Below are 19,796 nucleotides of genomic sequence, written 5' to 3' on the forward strand. Positions count from 1 at the left end.
TTTATGTATTTATTTATATATGTGTTTATTTATTAATTGAATATTACCAAGTTTAATGTGAAGTGCACAGGAACATGGGCTAAATACGCTAATTACCATAGAAGTGAATACGGTTGCTAAGCAATTCTTGGAATGGATATTATATAAAATTATATAAAAGCATAGCCAACTGTAGCAGTTGTCTCTGCAACAGTGACCCCACTTCAGTACAGTACCTTCGCAATCACTGGAATCGGTGACGACAAGGCCCTAAATGAAAAACTAATGATGCCTATCTCTATATATGTGTATAGACCTCTATTGTCTTTTGTTTTACATGGATATACTGTACTTCCCTGACCACTAATAGACCTACTTTTCTCTATTGTTGTACAGCTGTATGTTATAGAGAGCTAAGCTAACATCTAGAACATTGGCTAACATCAGCTAGCATCATGAAGCCAAATTCCTTGTGTATGCCAGTGTAATTGGCCTGTGAAGCTGATTCTGACCCGATATCTCCTCTTTCATGACTATCTACTACACTAACGCTTGAGCTGCCCTAGCTCCAGGCCACACTCTTGTCATTATGTGTGTGTGTGTGTGTGTGTGTGTGTGTGTGTGTGTGTGTGTGTGTGTGTGTGTGTGTGTGTGTGTGTGTGTGTGTGTGTGTGTGTGTGTGTGTGTGTGTGTGTGTGTGTGTAGGTACTCTACTTTACTTTACTTTACTCTACTAAAAAAAAAACTAACTTCTTTGCATCTGCACTTGTTGTTCTGTATTTTTCCTGTGCACTTGTATCTGCTAGTGATGTTGGCTATGATTATGTCCTCGTTTGTAAGTCACTTTGGTTAAAAAAAGCGTCTGCCAAATGAAATGTAATGTAACGTAATGTAATGTAATGTAATGTAATGTTATATTCCATATCTTCTCATTCCAACCCCTTCCCCAGGTGCCTACCCACGACTGTCTCTGAGTTTCAAGCTGAAGAGGAACATCGGCTACTTCATCCTCCAGACCTACATGCCCTCCATCCTCATCACCATCCTCTCATGGGTCTCCTTCTGGATCAACTACGACGCCTCAGCTGCGCGAGTAGCTTTGGGTACGTACACCGTTTATTTATTTTGAAGATATCTTGGGTTTTAGTTTTTATTTATTTATTTATTTGCACATGGGGAATGCCTCTTGAGATGCAACATCTCATTTTCAGTAGGGTCCCCTTGAAACTGGACAGTACAGACAATACAAGACAAAACATCACATCGCAACACACATTCACACACTCATTCAAACAACAGCCTCTTCGTTCCCCCACCTCTACCCACCTCTAGTGGTGGTGTGCATTGGTACTGCCCTCACGATTCGATTCGATTATGATTCGGGAAATAAGGATTCGATTCCAATCGATTCAATCTAATTCTACAATGCATTACATTTTCACTGTAGCAAGGACACATGTTTCATCAGTCATGAGGCAATACAAGCAGTCAGATACTGGACAACATTTACTGACTGCTGTGTGTATCAATCCTGCAGCTTTTAATGCATTGAGGTGCTACTTTAAAATGAAGTTCATTTGCTCTGGAAATGCCCACGGAAGTAATTTAAACTTAATATTTAATAAAAAATATGAATTTAAACTTCATATATAATAAAAATATGCTGCATCGCTTATTAAATTGTCCTGCCCAGCATTGTGATGCATTGCTGACTTGCTTATTGTTGACACCACTAGTTTTTATTGGAGATATGGAAAGTGAAACGGTGACAGAGGGCTTCATAAAGTCATCCCCATTTTTACTGACTTTTGTGTTTGTAATTCTCCGTTCTCTTGCTCAATGTTCTTTCCTGCATATGCATATGCTATGCATTAAACTTTAGTGTGTGGCCAGTAGCAAAAATAAATTATTTCTCACTAATTTCGCATCTCTCACAGCTCTGCACCACACGCACGCACGCACACACACACACGCACGCACGCACGCACACACACACACACACACGCACACACACACACACACACGCACACGCACACGCACACACACACACACACAAACACACACACGCACACGCACGCACACACACACACACACACACACACACACACACACACACACACACACACACACACACGGCAGAACATGTACAAGCTCCACTCAGCATGCCCTGCTTCCTCTTCCATAGTCTGATGATAAGGGGGGACAAAGAGGTCAGTTGTCCCGGACCCAGAGAGAGTGGGGGCCTAGAATTGGGTTGTCAGCATTCTATGCATTGTGGGGGGGGGGGGGGGGCATTCAGATGATTTTGTCCCGGGTCCGGTCACAGCTGTCGGCGGCCCTGACGTTACCGGAGAGCATTTTATTCATGCTGTGTGTGAACAGTCCAGCACTTCAACACCTTTCCAAAACAGCCGCGGGAGGAGAGGGCATGTTTCAGAGTGGAAGTTGGCATGCAAAAGCGAACTCGAACCAAACCCGGCATAAATTAGAAGTGGCAGAAATTACAAGTAGCGGTAGCTGCTCTTGTACTGCAGGGGATGGTGGCATTTGCCATGAGTGAGGATAATGAGGGGAGCTGTGCAGACAGGACTGGTCTGGCCATCTGGCATAGCGGGCACTTCCCAGGTGGGCCCCGCACCCTCATGGGCCCCTATTTTCAGAAATATATATATATATAATATTATATATATGTATATATATTTTTTAAAACATTTCTGAAAATAGGCGCCCACGAGGGTGCAGGGCCCACCGGTGATTCAGTTCTGCACCGTTAATTATGAGGGGGGGGCCTTTAATCCAGAAGTGCCCGGGCCCTATTTCTCCCCCAGTGCAGCCCTGTGTGAAGGCTCAGAGAATCACACAGACTTCTGCCATCCGTTTGATCCTAAAACAACAGGAGCTGTTGAATATATGTCTCTCTTTCTGTTTCTGTCTCTCTCTATCTTTCTCTGTATCTCTCTCTCTCTCTCTCTGGAACACAAAACGGCAGAGATATAAACAAAAAAGTAAACTTTCACTGAAAGTGATCTCAATCTGCATTTTATGCTTGTATTGAGAGAATAGAATGTGGGGGAATATACAGGAATTGGAAAAAACTGCTGAGAGTGAGAACTCATTTGCGAATAGCCATATTACAAGTGATATCTGAGTATGTGTGGTCTGTTTGGGCCTGTGTGTGTTTGTTTGTGTGTGTGCGTGCGTGCGTGTATGTGCGCGCGTAGTGCGCATGTGTGAGTGTGTGGTTTCATTTGTGTGCACCTCCATTCCCTAAGTATTACGTACAGCAGTGGTTCTTAACCTTTTTTTCTGAACGCACCCCCTTAGCTGTTCCCAAGACAAGGCGCACACCCCCATCCCAAATGCCTACACGTGTATGCGCACCAAAAAAAATGATTTAAGTGATTAATTACAATTATTCTTACTTTAGACATTAAAGGGGTATGCCACTATTGTGGGGCTTAATACAGTTAAAATCGCTGGCTGGGGTTTATATAGGTGGAAAAGTGTCTTATTTTTCATGTTAAGCGTTGTCTTGCTTTAAGACAAGTTAAAAGAGGGAATATGTCACTAAGCTAGTGAAAGTCAATGTATCCGTGTAGCATTGTAGCATGCTACATGGATACATTGACTTTCACTAGCTTAGCGACATATTCCCTATTTTAACTTGTCTTAAAGCAAGACAACGCTTAACATGAAAAATAAGACACTTTACCACCTTTATAAACCCCAGCCAACGATTTTAACTGTATTAAGCCCAAAAATAGTGGCATACCCCTTTAATCAATACTACAATTTACATGGGGACGAAAACATCTTAAATGTGGTCTTAATTTGACCTAATTATAATGCTTGGAAGCAGAATTTTGGTAACACAAACAAAATTCCGCGCACCCCCTGAAATCTCTGACGCACCCCCAGGGGGTGCCCGCACCCCAGGTTAAGAACCAATGACGTACAGTATCCTCCGTAGAGATATAATTGGCCGGTAAGGGATTTCCTCCTCAAAATAGTGGCCCCACAAAAGGGACTCGAGATTCAAATCTGCCCTATATACTGCTGCTCCCTCTAGTACAGTGATTCTCAAAGTGTGGTCCGGGGACCACTGGTGGTCCGTGAGAAAGCTCAGGTGGTCCGCGAGGCTTTATTTGACTAGACTATATTTGTAACATTATTACAAAGCTAAACATAGCTGCAGTCTTATTTTCACCTCAATGAGACACGATTGTAATGTGAATAAAAATTAAGTGATCTGTCATTGAAATTAGCAGTGTCAAATTAGCACCCGTCAACTGTCAGTGCAGTTGACAGGTGGTCCCTTGACATGTTTGGAGGGACAAATTGGTCCTCGGTCTGAAAAGGTTTGAGAAACATACTGCTCTAGTATAGCCACTGCTTCATCCACTCCCATCCTCATCCTCCACCATCGTCACCACCACCACCTACTCCCATCCTCATCCTCCACTCCCATCCTCATCCCTCCACTCCCATCCTCATCCCTCCACTCCCATCCTCATCACCCCACCGCCACCACCACCACCTATTCCAGGGTTTCTCAAACTTTGCCATGACAAGGCCCCCCATACCCTGCTATATTCCAGCTAAGGCCCCCCTTACATGGGTCCTCCCACTCTGTTTTTCCTGTGCACCCCCTCTCACAACCACAGTCTGTGAGTCAGTCAATGCCTCACTGGGATATATAAAATAATAATGATAATAATATTCAGAGATGCCATAGATTATACAGTAATAAATACAGTTTTTAACTAAAGGGAACATTGTTTAGCTTACCTTTTTTGGTTTATTTCGGTGTACTAAGTTATTCAATTTATTCTGCTTTTCCTGCTAGCCTGCCAATCCGTGGCCCCCCTATCACCCCCTCTTGGTCCCCAGAGGTCCCCGGACCCCAATTTAAAGGGGATCTATGTAGCATTAAAAGTTTCATTAATCACTGTCCCGAGTCAGCCGATGCTTATTTGAGTCAATAGTAAGTGAACGATGACTCTCGCGGCCACTTTCACGGTCCGCTGTCAGAGAACCCCACATGTAACTTATGACAGAGTGACCCACTACGAGGGTCGTGGAAAACACTTCTCATAATACGAAAAAATGCTTTTCATACGTATTCAGATTTGTACCAACTAATGGCATAGTGTGATGAAAAGCATTCTCACTGCGAGCTTATTTAAACCGCATTTCTTCATGACAGTGTAGATTTTGAGACAGGCATGCCACGGACACCACGCGTCATCTACATAATCTACTGTGCGTCGTCGTACATTGTGCACCTTTAAAAACCACTGCACTGTTTCAGCCGCTCCCCTCCCCCACTCCACTCCCATCCACATCTCCCAGCCAGGGTTGCCTGATACTGTACATCTGATGATTTCCTGCCCAAAAAATAAAATGCTCAAAACCTGCCTGGAAGCACTAAACCCTGCCCAATTTGAACAAAATTATATTAATTTCTTTGGCCATACATCTAAGAAAAACTCACCCAAATGCCATTTTGGCCTTTTTTATTTACAGACGGTCATCCTAAGCAGCCCAACTAGGCGGGAAAGTGCTCAATCTGGCAACACATCCCCAGGCACAGCCACCACCATCTATTCACATCTCCAGCGCCGTACGTCCCCACGTCCCTATCCACACCCCCACCCCCATCCCTGATGGATGAAGCACCTTTTGGTCATTACCATCCTGCAGTTAGCAGCGATAATCAGGAGACCAATGCAACCGTTCGGAGACAAATGGGATGTAGCAGCCATGCAGGCTAGTGTAGTGTACAGTTGTAGCTTCAGGCTATTGCACCTGCATGCACGGCACGTGCTGCTGAGGGGGCGTCCATTTTCCTTCATTTACAGTTAATTGGAACAAATAGTCAGGAAATGTGCGGTGGTGAAAAGGCACGCGGCAGCCTGATGTAGCGACTGTTAATTAGTCAAATAGCTGAGAAATAAGGGGACAATACATGGGCTCACCGTGTTTATAAACACGATGTTGTGAGGAGAGGCAAGACACCGACAGCCAACCACGTGAACTAATTTAGTAAATAGTCAGGAAATGTGTGGTGGAAAGGCACTCGGCAGCCTGATTATGTAGTGAGGGCTGTAGTTAGTAGCGACTGGTAATTAGTTAACCCCTTAAGACACGGCTTTATAAATGTATTGTTACCAGTATGGTAATGACCAAGTCGTGGTGCATTACTAAAGGGCCTGTGTTGTGTCATAGTATTGTAGTACTATGGTAGTTACGTTTCAATGACTATTACAGCGTACCACTGGAGGTATGGCGTGCATTAAGGGGCTACATAGTCGTTCGCATCTGTGCATCTACTATATGTGGGAGTATTTTTTAGTCTGCGTGTGCCTTGTCTCTGCTCACATGTAAGTCATGTGGATGTGTGAGCATGTCTGGGTGTGAGAGGGAAAGGGGAAGAGAGAGCGCATGTCTGGGTGTCAAGTCAAGTCAGCTTTATTGTCTTGTCAATTTCTTTACATGCACTGGTCATACAAACAATTGAAATTATGTTTCTTACTTTGCCATGCAGACATACTTTAGGTATGGACATAGACAGTAGTATAGACATAGACAGTACACATACAGTACACCTATGGTACCTATACAATACACATTCAGACATTTAAAGTGCAGAGACTGTGCAACAGAAGACATACAGAGAACATACATGTATTCATTATATATTATATTATATTATTATATATTATATTATTGCATGTACAAGAGGTATTGTTGTGCATTTTCAATAATGTGCTATTATAATTATGATAATTCTGACATAGTGATAGCTGAGAAATAAGGGGACGGTATGAGCTGATGACTTTTTTCTGCATTCTTAAGTCACGCAGAACATTTTTTAAAAGATAATATCTTATGAGTGGTCCTACTGAAATGGTAGGCTACGTACACTACAGTAGCATTAGAGAAGAATTCACAGCTTTCCAATATGTTATGCAGAAATCCATTCCAATCCATGCAGGCAAACTTGGCTGCTGATATCCACCCTTACAGGTCTGCCCTCTACACATACAAGCGCGCGTGCATGCACACACACACATGTACACACATATACACACACACACACACTCACACACAAACACATGCACGTGCACGTTCACGCGCGCGCACGCACACACACACACACACACTCACACTCACACTCACACACACCTACTCACGCGCACGTTCACTCACGCGCACACACACACACACTCACACACACCTACGCATGCACGCATTTCACTCACGCGCACACACGTACACACACACACACACACACACACACACACCGGCAAGCAGACACACACACACACACACACACACACACACACACACACACACACACACACACACACACACACACACACACACACACACACACACACACACACACACGGGGGCAAGCAAGACACACCTCGGTGGCTTTGCGGTATGTAAGCAGCCAGAGATTTCTGCGACTATTTTTGTTGCCGGTTCAGCTGTACAGCAGGGTGGCCTGGCCCACCGTTTGTCAACGCTGAAGGATGACTGCCCGCCCGGGATTGTTTTTAACCCTTTAAATGGATTTACTACGGCACGTTTCTAACAAACACCCTCTCCACTTCCTAATGAGATTACACATGGAGACGATGGCACAACACACACAGTGTTAATTAAGTTCTAAGAGAGTAAGGCCAGCACTGGAAGTGTTATATTTGACCCTCAAAGTGTTAAATTAACAACAAGCAAAAAAAGAAAAAATGCGGAGAAGATAGTCGTAGGATTTGGCTTTTTGTAATGTGAGAAGATGAGACCATATGGTCATATTCTATTTTGGTACGGTGTACACACACACTCACTCACACCCTACATGTATCTTGACGCATTAAAACATGTTACAACAGCACGACACATTTCAAGTTGTTTAGGCCAGTGGTTCCCAACCTTTTTCTTAAGGGACCCATATTTTTACCTTGTAAGCTTTGGGTGACCCAATCGCCCATGCGCGAGTCACACATATTCTGTTTCCTGCGAAAACTCATTAGTTATCAGTTTATTCCTCAATTTGTCTTCAGTGAAATATAGAATAAATGTTTAATGTATCACTTCCATTTTGTTGCTTCTATACTAGTTTAAATGCTTCATAATTTATTCAACATTGGCTATATATGTTATTAAAATGAAACCCCTTAAAATCAAGAGGGCTCCGCGACCCCCTGTGGATCTTTGGCGACCCATAAGGTGGGTCCCGACCCATAGGTTGGGGACCACTGGTTTAGCCAACACTAATATCTATGGAGGATGGAGGATGATGATGAGTGGGATTTGCACACAGTAAATGGTGCAGTGTTATTTCAACACCTTATTGAATTTAATATTGAATTTAACACTTGTGGTGCTGGGTCAACTATCTTAAGTGTTGCACTAACATCATTTGCTTTGCACCTCTGATTAAGCTTGGTCTAAACCCTCGTTCAAACACGTCGCTGCTAGTTACTCGCTCAGCAAGTTAAGTCAATAGAAAGTCTTCCAGTGATCCCATGTGTTCTAGCTAGCGAGATGAGGAGGCGAGTTGGCGAGGAGTGTACAAGCAATGCGACGTGGGCGGATTCCAAGTTGAAAATATATTCACTTTGAATGAGGCGAGTAAGTGAGTAACCAGTTGGAAAGCAGAGTTCGGTACTTCTTGCTTTTGCATTGGCAGTTAAACCCGTGGGAATGTTTAGCGAACGCTCCATGAGCAAGTGGCGAATGGGCAAGAAGCGAGTTTTGCATGTGAACGTAGCTTAATATTTTAAACTGATCAGCCACCAAATGATTACGTCACCTGTGTGTGTGTGTGTGTGTGTGTGTGTGTGTGTGTGTGTGTGTGTGTGTGTGTGTGTGTGTGTGTGTGTGTGATATGCAAATACATTTTATTTAACGCCATGCCATTTAACATCCTACATCAGATGGGCTGAAGGCAACAGTAATGAGACAGTGAGTACAGAAAACTGCAAGAGACAGAAAGAGAGAGAGAGTTGAAGAGAGAATTGAAGGTGAGGTCACTGGTGATGTGGCTTTGTCATTATAAAAAGCTTAGGCTAGCCTAGGGGTGCGTTTCTCAAAAGCGTAGTTCTCTTAGCCAGCTAACCACTTGGGTAGTTGCCAATGGGAAATTTCATCGGAAACAACAAAGTAGCTAGCGTAACTAGCAATTTAACATAACGTAATTATTTTTTCTAGAAAGGCACCCCTGTACGACCTGGTGGTTGGATGTCCTGATAAGAAAAGAAAACACGTGTATGGATGAGGCCACAGGTAGTAGTACCCCCTGTGATTAAGCCATCGGGATTTCAGACTTACAGAGGAACCGCCAATAAAAACGGCTGTAAAAGCAGCTGTAAAAGAAAGCCCTAGACTAGAGAAACCAGCGTTGTCAAAACCAGTCATAAGGTGGATGCTGCAAAGAAACAGTGAAAAAGAGCTAGAGAGAGGGAGAGAGAGAGAGAGAGAGAGAGAGAGAGAGCTACAGTAGAGAGAGAGAGAGAGAGAGAGAGAGAGAGAGAGAGAGAGAGGGAGAGAGAGAGAGAGCTACAGTAGAGAGGGAAAGAGAGAGAGAGAGGGAGAGGGAGAGAGAGAGAGAGAGAAATTACCCTCATGTGTCATCACCTCCGCAGTCGGCATGACAACTACACACAGAGGCATGCACTCATTTTACAGAAATTCACAATTATTCTTCTGATTTCTAGATGTCACAAAACAACTGGCTATGAAACAAAGCTGTAGCTTTCACTTCATACAGACAGACAGACAGACAGACAGACAGACAGACAGACAGACAAATCAGAAATCAAACACTTAAGCATTTTCCATTGGGTTGGATTAGAAGACACCATGATTTTTTTGCCTTTCAACCAAAGGCCTCTGAGGTCTCTCATAGTGAGATGAGAGAGTAAGGCTCAGCACTTCCTTCCTCAGAATGGTGACTTGTAGTGTCAGGAATGGTGGTGGAAAACGTCGTGACTTGACAATGTGACACAATCAGAGCAAGCGGTTATTGGTGACTGCCCTTCCAGTTCCACACAGGTTAGCCACGGGCCGAATTTGGTGATTGAGGTCACAGCCAGAGCCACAAGGGAAGGGCTGGACTGGCCATCTGCCATAGCGGGCATTTCCCAGTGGGCCCCGCACCCTTATGGGCCCCTATTTTCAGGAATGTACACTTTTTTACATTTCTAAAAATAGGGGCCCACAAGGGTGCCAGGCCCACCGGTGAGTCAGTTCTGCTGATTATGAGGGGCCCCTTTAAAGGGACAGTTTGGTCAATTTCAACATGCAGTTGTATTGCTCACGCTACCCTTGACTTGTCAGTACCTGGTGATGCCACATTTTTCGGCTCAGCCCTTTCCGAGATATGAGCAATTCTAATGGGGGCAGCGTTTGTTTACATTTTTAAAAAATGAAACATAGGCCAACTACAAATATTTTCCCAAAAGGTACTGCTGTTTGCTAGTTGTCTGCTGATGTTTTATAACCTTTTGGATGTTTTTGGGAATAAATAAAAATGTTTTTTTTGAAATGTAAACAAAGAGCTGCCCCCATTACAATGACCAGGATCTCGGAAACGGCTGAAGAAGAAGAAAAAAAAATCTCAGGCACTGACAAATCCAGGGTAGTGTGAGCATTACAACTGCATGTTGAAATTGACCAAACTGTCCCTTTAAGCCAAAAGTGCCCAGGCCCTATCTCTCCCCCAGTCCAGTCCTGCACAAGGGAGTCATAAGGTGCTCTCAATACGCCCTGTCCTGCACTGATAACACCAGGGCCAGATTAAGATCGCCTGGGGGCCCCTAGGTTACAGGTCGCAATAGGCCCCCTGCAGAAATCATGAAATCATGAATGAATGAATGAATGAATGAATGAATGAATGAATGAATGAATGAATGAATGAATGATTGAATGAATTAATGATCCATTTCTCTTCACACAGTCATTTAGACTTCCAGTTACAAGTCATGAAAAGGTATATTAGTATGGAGAGAAGGGTCCCCAAGTGAAGCTAAATATAATCTTATAAACTGGGGCCCGCATCATCATGACAAAATCACATAAAAGTGTCATAATTCCAAGCTATAAATGAAGTCTGCCAACAATATAGATGAGTATTAACAAGAGAGGATTTTTTCAAGGCTGCATCTGCAATTCAGCCAAAAAAATAAAAATAACACTTTGACCAATCAGGGGGCCTCTGGCAGGTGGGGGGCCCAGGGCTGTAGCCGCATCTAGCCGGTGCATTAATCCGGCCCTGTCCGCACTGATAAAGCGGTTACACTTTACTTTACGGATCGCTAATAAGGTGGTAATTTCATGTTAATTTCATAGTTATTTCATAGTTATTTCAGGATAATAACTGTTTGTTTTTAGTAACAACAGCAAAATAACCATACAGTTTCCAGTGCATTGTGTGTGTGTGTGTGTGTGTGTGTGTGTGTGTGTGTGTGTGTGTGTGTGTGTGTGTGTGTGTGTGTGTGTGTGTGTGTGTCAACAAAGTGTCGCCGTGCTGCGAGTCGTCAGGGTGTCACCACAATGCACTGGAAACTGTATGGTTATTTTGCTGTTGTTACTAAAAACAAACAGTTATTACCCTGAAATAACTATGAAATAACTATGAAATTAACATGAAATTACCACCTTATTAGCGATCCGTAAAGTAAAGTGTTACCGATAAAGCAGTGTCTCTTGCCAATGCTGTTAGAGTTAGAACAGTCTTAGTATTGACCTACATCCAAAGAAAATAGACATCGCAGGAAGGGGCTATATAAACCTTCTTATGATTATTATTATTATGATGTCCAACCTAACACAAAATTCAGTTGTTATTTTAATTGCCATCGTCATTGCCAGCGTGCCTCTGACCTGTCTCTGGAGATGGGACTACACGTCAAGACCTGCCTTCAGTTCTGCCCACGCTATCTTGCTAACCAGTGTGTGTGTGTGTGTGCATGTGTGTGTGTGTGCATGTGTGTGCCAAGTATTGTTCAATATCTGCAGTTATAGGCAGTCTGCAGATTTGGAGGAGGAGATGTCACTTGTACCCCTGAATAGTCTTCAGACCAGTATAACTTTTTTGCATTTATGTAGAAGGCACATTATTGCTATTTTAATATTGTTTAGGGCGCTGTATTGTTTCTCAATAATTGAAACCCTGAGACGAAGAACCATGCAAGTCCAAAACAAAATTGTAAATGTCCAGAATTGTAAATACCTGGTAACATTTGATTTTTAACATTGACATTAAAAAATCTTATATTATTATAATTATAATTAAGAAGCTTTTGTTTTCTGACTTCAAAAAAAATCAAAATAAAAAAGTATTGTTCAAACTGCAAATTAAAAAAACATAGGCCTATGTTCAAAATGTGAAGATATGGACTTGAACACAGTAAATTCTGCAGTGCTCATTTAACACTTAGAGAGTTGATTTGACATAATTTGGACTTAAATGAACTCTCTAAGTGTTGAATTAACACCACAACATTTACTGTGTATAGTTTCTTCGTCTCAGGGCTTCAATTATTGGTCCTCCCAAATAAAATTATGGGCAGTCATGGGTGAGCGGTTAGGGTGTCAGACTTGCATCCCAGAGGTTGCCGGTTCGACTCCCGACCCGCCAGGTTGGTGGGGGGAGTAATCAACCAGTGCTCTCCCCCATCCTCCTCCATGACTGAGGTACCCTGAGCATGGTACCGTCCCACCGCACTGCTCCCCATGGGGCGCCACTGAGGGCTGCCCCCTTGCACGGGTGAGGCATAAATGCAATTTCGTTGTGTGCAGTGTGCAGTGTTCACTTGTGTGCTGTGGAGTGCTGTGTCACAATGACAATGGGAGTTGGAGTTTCCCAATGGGCTTTCACTTTCACTTAAATAATCAAACTGTGTGTCCTGCTGCAGGGATCACCACTGTTCTGACCATGACCACCATCAACACCCACCTGCGCGAGACGCTGCCCAAGATCCCCTACGTCAAGGCCATCGACATGTACCTGATGGGCTGCTTCGTCTTCGTCTTCCTCGCCCTGCTGGAGTACGCCTTCGTCAACTACATCTTCTTTGGCCGAGGGCCGCAGATGCAGAAGAGGCTCGCCGAGAAAGCAGAGAAGGCCACCAACGAGCGCGAGCGCAAAAACGAAGCTAACAAGGTAAGAGTGAGGGAGCCCCCAGAGCCTCTTAAATGGGTTTCTACAGATTTACTTAATACTGTCAATATGAATTATTTAAGTATTTAAATTGGCAATTATGTGATTAACTGTTAAGAAAAGCCCCCACTGCCTCTTTCAGGAACGCATTTTCACTACATGGGTTTCTACAGATTTACGTAATACTGTCAATTTGAATTGTTGTTTTTTAAACCTTAAAATAATGTGTCCGAATTCGGTTAGGTATTTCAATTGGCAATTATGTGATTCACTTTTAGGAAAAGTTTTTGGTTTTCCTAGAGATGCTCCGATCGATCAATTGGCCACCGATGGTGAATGGCAGATATTGCCTAAAACTTGTTTGAACGGCAGTTTGCCACTGCCAATGCCAGGCCAGCTGGAAAAAGCGTAACTCAGCTGCCACTTTTTGCTTTTTTGAGTAGGCACGACGCAGCTCAGTCGTAAAGCAAAAAGTGGTGGCCGAGTCGTGCTTTGTCGAGCTGTAGGCCTACCAGAAAACCGGCAGTGGAACAGAGGCAAAAGAATGCTTCCTTCCTTACTTGCCGTATTATTTTCAGCTTCCAATAGCTTTTAATCTTTTTAAAGTTAATGAATCTTGAGTGAATAAGTGCTTGTGTATGTGTTGACTCAGTCCAGTGCAGAAGGTGAGAAACCCGCTAAAAAGCCCAGTAAGTTGCAGGGAAAGCGGATGAGTGGACGATTGGTGAGTTCTGCTATCTGAAGGCTACGTACTGTATGCCACGCCGGTCGACGCCTCCCAAGCCACCCAGTTTATTTCTTTTTTGTCTTATATAGCACTGTAACTTATATGAGGTTGCAAACATTCTGGGGTGTGTTTCTCGAAAGCGTAGTTGCTAACTACGTTAGCCACTTTGTTGGTTGCAATGCAATTTCCCATCTGCAATTGCCCAGGTTGCCAACTACTAATTACTACGCTTTCGAGAAACGCATCCCTGGATAGTCGCTGGCATGGCATCATTCATCATTGTTATCTGAGTTCTATTCTTCATCCTTTTTGCCTTGCATGCTTTTTGCTTGCATTTGTCTTTTTTTATTTAAAATAAATTAACTCATAAATTAACTGCATGCAAATATACCCAGACACCACGTGGGCATGCGTTTAAAATGTAAATGTTTTGTTACTTGAGGTATTTGCATGCCATCCCCAGTTTATCGGACCCCCTGTCAGTCGCGCACAATGTCAAAGAAGTTCTGCTTTGAAGTGAAGCAGCAGGCATAAACAACTTTACACAGAAGACAAACTTGTGTCTATGCCAGTCTTTCTCAACAGGGGTGCCGGGGCACCCTGGGGTGCCGCAGGCCCCCCTCAGGGGTGCCGTGGAAATGTGGCTGATAAATAAATTATGTAATATAAAACATATTTGTCTAAATTGATAAGTTAATGCTAGTCAGTGGAATCTTTCATCTGCCATTTACCCACAATAAAGTAAATATTGGTCGCCCCAGTCAGCTGCAACTTCGAACGTAGGTCGTGTGACGTCTCCAATATGTGTTACTTTTCTAAGCTTGTGTGGTATCGGATGCGATGCCATTTTACGGCTTGTTGGTTTGGGGTGCCTTGACATTTTTCATAAGGGGATGCTGTGGCGCAGCGCGCTAAGCCTCCCACATTTGGGCTTTCATGCCCGCCCCATGGGGACCCGGTTCGAATCCGGATGGGGTCATTTCCCAGTCCTCCCCCATCTCTCTCTCCCACTCATTTCCTGTCAACATCTCATACTATCCTGTCAATAAAGGCATAAAAAGCCCCTAAAAAATATATATTAAATATATTAAATTGAAAGGGTACCTCGCCAAAAAAAAGTTTGAGAAACACTGGTCTATGCCACCGGAGGGTACTTATTAGCCAGGCCACACACCCCTAGCGACGCAACACCTTTGGCGTTGCTTCTAGTCAGGCCAAGAGCAATGCAAATATTGTTTCTGATCTCCCTAAAAATTGGGAACTCCATCCACTTTGTGCGGAAACCTGCCAACCAATAGCAAACCTAGGGAGGCGGGTCAACCATGCCATTTGGGAAATGTTAATTGTTATGCTCTTGGTCAGACCAAGACCAAGAGATTTGAAAGTCGACGAAGGTGTATGCGGCACATGAAAAGGCCCATTGGAACAGTCCTGCAGCCAGGTCACTCAAGAACGCAACCACAGCTAAATGGCAAAATACCGTATGTCACATGTCTTGTACGGCACCATATCTGTGTTCTGCAAATAACTGTAGTAGGTATTATACACTGGGATATACACGTAACCTTGTACTAGAGAGACTGAATAACACAGTATGTGTGATATACATTTTTGCAAGATTTTAATGTGATATCACAAATACTGCATTTTGCAATTTGAACACAGAAGTCTATGGGAGATTTAGAATGTTCGAGTAGCATTCTAGAAGGACTGGGGTAAAACGTTTACTCCTCAAAGGGTTAAATCTTAAGTGTCTCATCTTTCTGTCTCTAGGCTGAGGTCCAACAGCCCAACATCCTGCTCACCACCCTCGAGTTCCACAACGAAGTGGCGGGCAACGAGGTCACCACCAGTCTGGCGTCACCACGGAACTCGGTCACATTCGAGACGTCCGGCATCCAGTATCGGAAGACGAGCTCGGTGAGCCGGGGGGAGCGGAGCGCGCCGTCCAAACGCGGCCGACTCCGCCGACGTTCGTCCCAGCTGAGGATCAAAATTCCGGACCTAACGGATGTGAACACCATCGACCGATGGTCACGCATGATATTCCCCGGAGCTTTCTCCCTGTTCAATCTAATCTACTGGCTTTACTACGTCAACTAGAGAACAGAGGAACGGAGAAGCTATACTGACGTTTACGATTTTTTTGTTGTTGTTGTTGTCGTTGTTTATGTTGTTGTCATTCTTTTTGGAGATTTCCGATTTCTCTTTTCTCTTTTTGTTGTTGATTTTTTTTTTTACATTCATTTTTTTTTCTTTTTTTTGCAACCTTCCTTGCTGGACGTGGACCAGAGGGTGTTTGAGTTCACCCTGCGAACATTTTTTTGACATGCAGGAGGACATGACATCTGGAAGACTGTTGATACCAGGATTTCACAACCAACTCCAATGTACATTTATGTTTTTGTGCTGTTATGTTATATATGTATGGCAATTTAAGCTCTCTGGGTGGTTAATGAAAGCACAGTATATCCAAGATCTTATTCTTTTGAGGTAAAGAAATGATGATGAAGAGTCTGCCCACATCTGCACTGTGTAGGAAGGCAATATACTACAGTATCTCTCAGTGACATTTATCACATACACAACATCATGAAAACAATTAAAATTGTGTGTGAGTGAATGGCACAGAGAGAGAGAGTGTGAAAGAGAGAGGTGTGTGTGTGCATGTGTGTGTGAGGGTTTGTTTTTGTGCTCTCTGTCGACACATGAATGCCCAAGCATGTGTTTATTAAGCAAGTGGACCCGTGTGATATCAATGTTTTTCATTCCATATAAATATGTACAAAATATATAATATATATACTATATACTATATTGTTTGCCTTTTGGTGTGGATGAGTTTCCAACGAGGAAATATCAGCCACGTTACCATTAAGTAGGTCTGTAAATAGAAGACTGATGATTGAAATGAATGAAATTGAATCGCAACATGTACGTTTGCCAGGTGAGAAGATATTGAATGGTTATACTGAACTGTTTTCAGAGAAATTTCCTGTGATGCAATGAAAAAGCACAGTGTCAAGTACTATGACCATTACAATTACTGTACAGAACTGTGAAAAAGAAGTCACGTTATTGTGTGACGACACGACACCATGAATGGCTGATTGATCACTTGCAGGTAACATCTCAGGACCTGATCGATTGTCTATTGATGTATATTTGATTGTCCCTTTCTATCATTAAAAGCCGGACCCATAAATGTTTGTACACAATCTGTGTCCGCATGAAAACGTATCTGTTGAACAAGCCATGCGAATACTGTACTGAGAAAACTGCCATTTTGAAAACTGTGTTCTCTTCTTCCTATACTGTGTGCATGTGAGTCTCTTCAGGGGCGCGTTTCTCGAAAGTGTAGTTGTTAGCCTGCTAGCAACTTGGGTAGTTGCCAATGGGAAATTGCATTGGGAACAGCAAAGTAGCTAACATAGTTAGCAACTATGGTTTTGAGAAATGCACCCAGTCCAGCTAAGGTTACAGCCATTTATAGCTATTTATATGACCAGCATCAGCCATAATATCCTCAGTATTTCTCATAAAACATGATATGTAATTATTATAGAAATGGTAACTTTCCATGCTTCATACAGAATACATATTATCTTGCCAAAATGTATGACTACTGTAAATTTTATGTGTGTGGTATACAGGAGAAATATTTATAAACTATCTGAATGTGATGCTCAGTTTTTATTAATATTCAAACGGAAAAGGAAAAAAATACCTCTTAATGAAGAATTCATGATGATTTTTAATGATCTTATTTATTTATTTTGCTGTTTGTGGAACGAGAGCTACTGCAGCGAGCGGGCTACAGTCTGCGTCTGGAGAATAAGCACAAACTCACCTATGGAGGAGGAGACCTAATTACAGCGACTCTGAAATGCAGATTTTCTGGTAGAGAGAGCGCTCCAAACGGCTATGCAAATCTCATGCAAGCACAGTTGATACTTACTGACACACTTATTTTTTTTCTTCTCCCCCCCAGTTCCAGTTCAATCGCATTTCCCCTCCCCTTGCAATAAGTATGACCCATGCTGAAGTACCAATCTACTGTTGTCTGTGTATATGCCTTTCTTTCTTTCTTTCTTTCTCTTTTTGTGTCACGCAGCTGTCATTTTCAATAACAACTAAAAATAAATCCAGGTGCAAATGAGTTCAACAAATGGATGTATCTCTTGAAAATTCTGTTATGTGATGTGACGTGCACGTCTAGCATGTGCATTTGGTGTAGGCAGGGAAGCTGACCAGGGGGGGGCAAATGGGGTCAGTTGTCCCGGACCCAGGGAGAGATGGGGCCAGGAATTAGGTCTTCATCACATTGAATGTATTGAGTGGGGGGCCCTTTCTGAGTGCTTTGTCCCGGACCCAGCCAAAGCTGTCAGCTGCCCTGGGTTGGGTGTAGGTCACGCCAGTTGGAGTGTGGTCCAGGGTGTCTAAAGTCTCTCCACCATTGATTGTGTCCTGCTGTATACTAATGCAAATAGTAAACAAGCAGACCTACAGTTTGGTTTACTCTTCCCCATCTCTGTTTTCTGTCGGCCAGAGGTCTCAAGAGTAAAAATATAAGTAAAAGTAAATTACATTACATTACACAACACTTACCAAACGCTCTTTTTATCCAAAGCGACTCAGTTATTTTAAGTACAGGGTATTGGTTACAGTCCCTGGAGCAAAGTGGGGTTAAGTGTCTTGCTCAAGGGCACCTCAGCCATTGGGTGAGAGAGGGAGTGGAAGGGTGAGATTTGAACCTGCAACCCTCTGATCTTAATGCTATCTCCTTAACCATTACGCCACGGCTGCCCAAATTTATGCTATGAGTACAACACTTGAAGAGCTCTTTTCCAAAATGAGATATATCCATTTTATAGAATGTTGGGAAATTGACATATTTGTATTGGGCTTTCCATTGAATTGCATTGCAAAATGCATTTTATAGAGGTTTAAAAAGTGTGTTCTGAAAACATTTGAAAGGCAAGAATTCACACATAGATTATAGGACTTCTTAGCAGTCAATTCCAATATTAAAATGCAAAAAGTCAAAAATGGTGTATATAGCGTTTTGGAAAAGAGCTCAACACTTGCACATGATATTACACAGCTGTTACACCATTTCCTCCATTGCACCACGTTAGCTAGATAGACTGTTATTATTACTGAAAAATGCTGAGACCTAGCAAGGACCCATGCACTACAAACATGATCCAACCAGTGCAGAGACAGCTGATCGTAAGACAGGTGTACTGGTTACTCAGATAAGTTACCATACCTGTGTTGGAAGGAAATAGTTTTTCTTATTTTTTTAACTTTTACTTTTACCTTTGACGTCTGCAGTCGGCTCACACGTTTAACTTTCCTGCTCCTGATTTTGAGAGCAGTTGAGGTGAGGACTTTTTCCAGATGTATAAACACGGTGAATGTATACTCCTGAGAGAGCCGTGAAATGAGACATGAAATCCACGTAATGCGTTCTTGAACAAGGCGGACTCTTAATATATACTGTATCGCTTAAAGGTCAAGTTTAAACATTGGATGTGTCACTTTGGTCAAATACGATACAAATATTATTTCAAACTCGAGAAAACGTAGGGAAGACATTGGTCACTTTTGAGATAATGAATTATGATGGATAGATAATGATTACATCTAGACAATCAAGACATTGCAATGTAAACAAACCAATTTACCACCGATTGACATTTGAAGAAAAATACAGTAGCATTTAATTTAGGAGCCACATAACAATGTTTCAGTCTTTAGAGATAAATAGTAACTGATGCAATGCCAGGTGTTATGGATGCTATAAACAGCCATTGCCCTACTGTATACCCATGTAACATGTTAAATGTTTGCCATGGCCTGTTGACGAGATAATGTATTGTAACTGGAGAGAAGACTCTGGTGAAGATGGCG

General features: G+C 42.8%; 1 protein-coding gene across 4 annotated transcripts in view; it reads left to right on the forward strand.

Annotated features, from left to right (window-relative positions):
* The window catches only part of LOC134459889 (gamma-aminobutyric acid receptor subunit beta-3-like), an 86,971-nt gene extending 70,652 nt beyond the window's left edge, over positions 1 to 16,319 (forward strand). Inside the window, exons 9-12 of one of the 4 annotated variants that reach the window (XM_063212388.1) lie at positions 930 to 1,082; positions 12,909 to 13,156; positions 13,806 to 13,877; positions 15,660 to 16,319. In XM_063212388.1, coding sequence (XP_063068458.1) covers positions 930 to 1,082; positions 12,909 to 13,156; positions 13,806 to 13,877; positions 15,660 to 15,983 — 797 coding nt within the window. In that variant the 3' untranslated portion in view covers positions 15,984 to 16,319. Of the gene's footprint in view, positions 1 to 929; positions 1,083 to 12,908; positions 13,163 to 13,805; positions 13,878 to 15,653 lie in introns of all 4 variants that reach the window. The other 3 variants (XM_063212389.1, XM_063212390.1, XM_063212391.1) reach the window with 3 other exon arrangements.
* Positions 16,320 to 19,796: the final 3,477 nt, after the last annotated feature.

Source organism: Engraulis encrasicolus, chromosome 12 (assembly GCF_034702125.1).
Source record: "Engraulis encrasicolus isolate BLACKSEA-1 chromosome 12, IST_EnEncr_1.0, whole genome shotgun sequence".
NCBI lineage: Eukaryota > Metazoa > Chordata > Actinopteri > Clupeiformes > Engraulidae > Engraulis > Engraulis encrasicolus.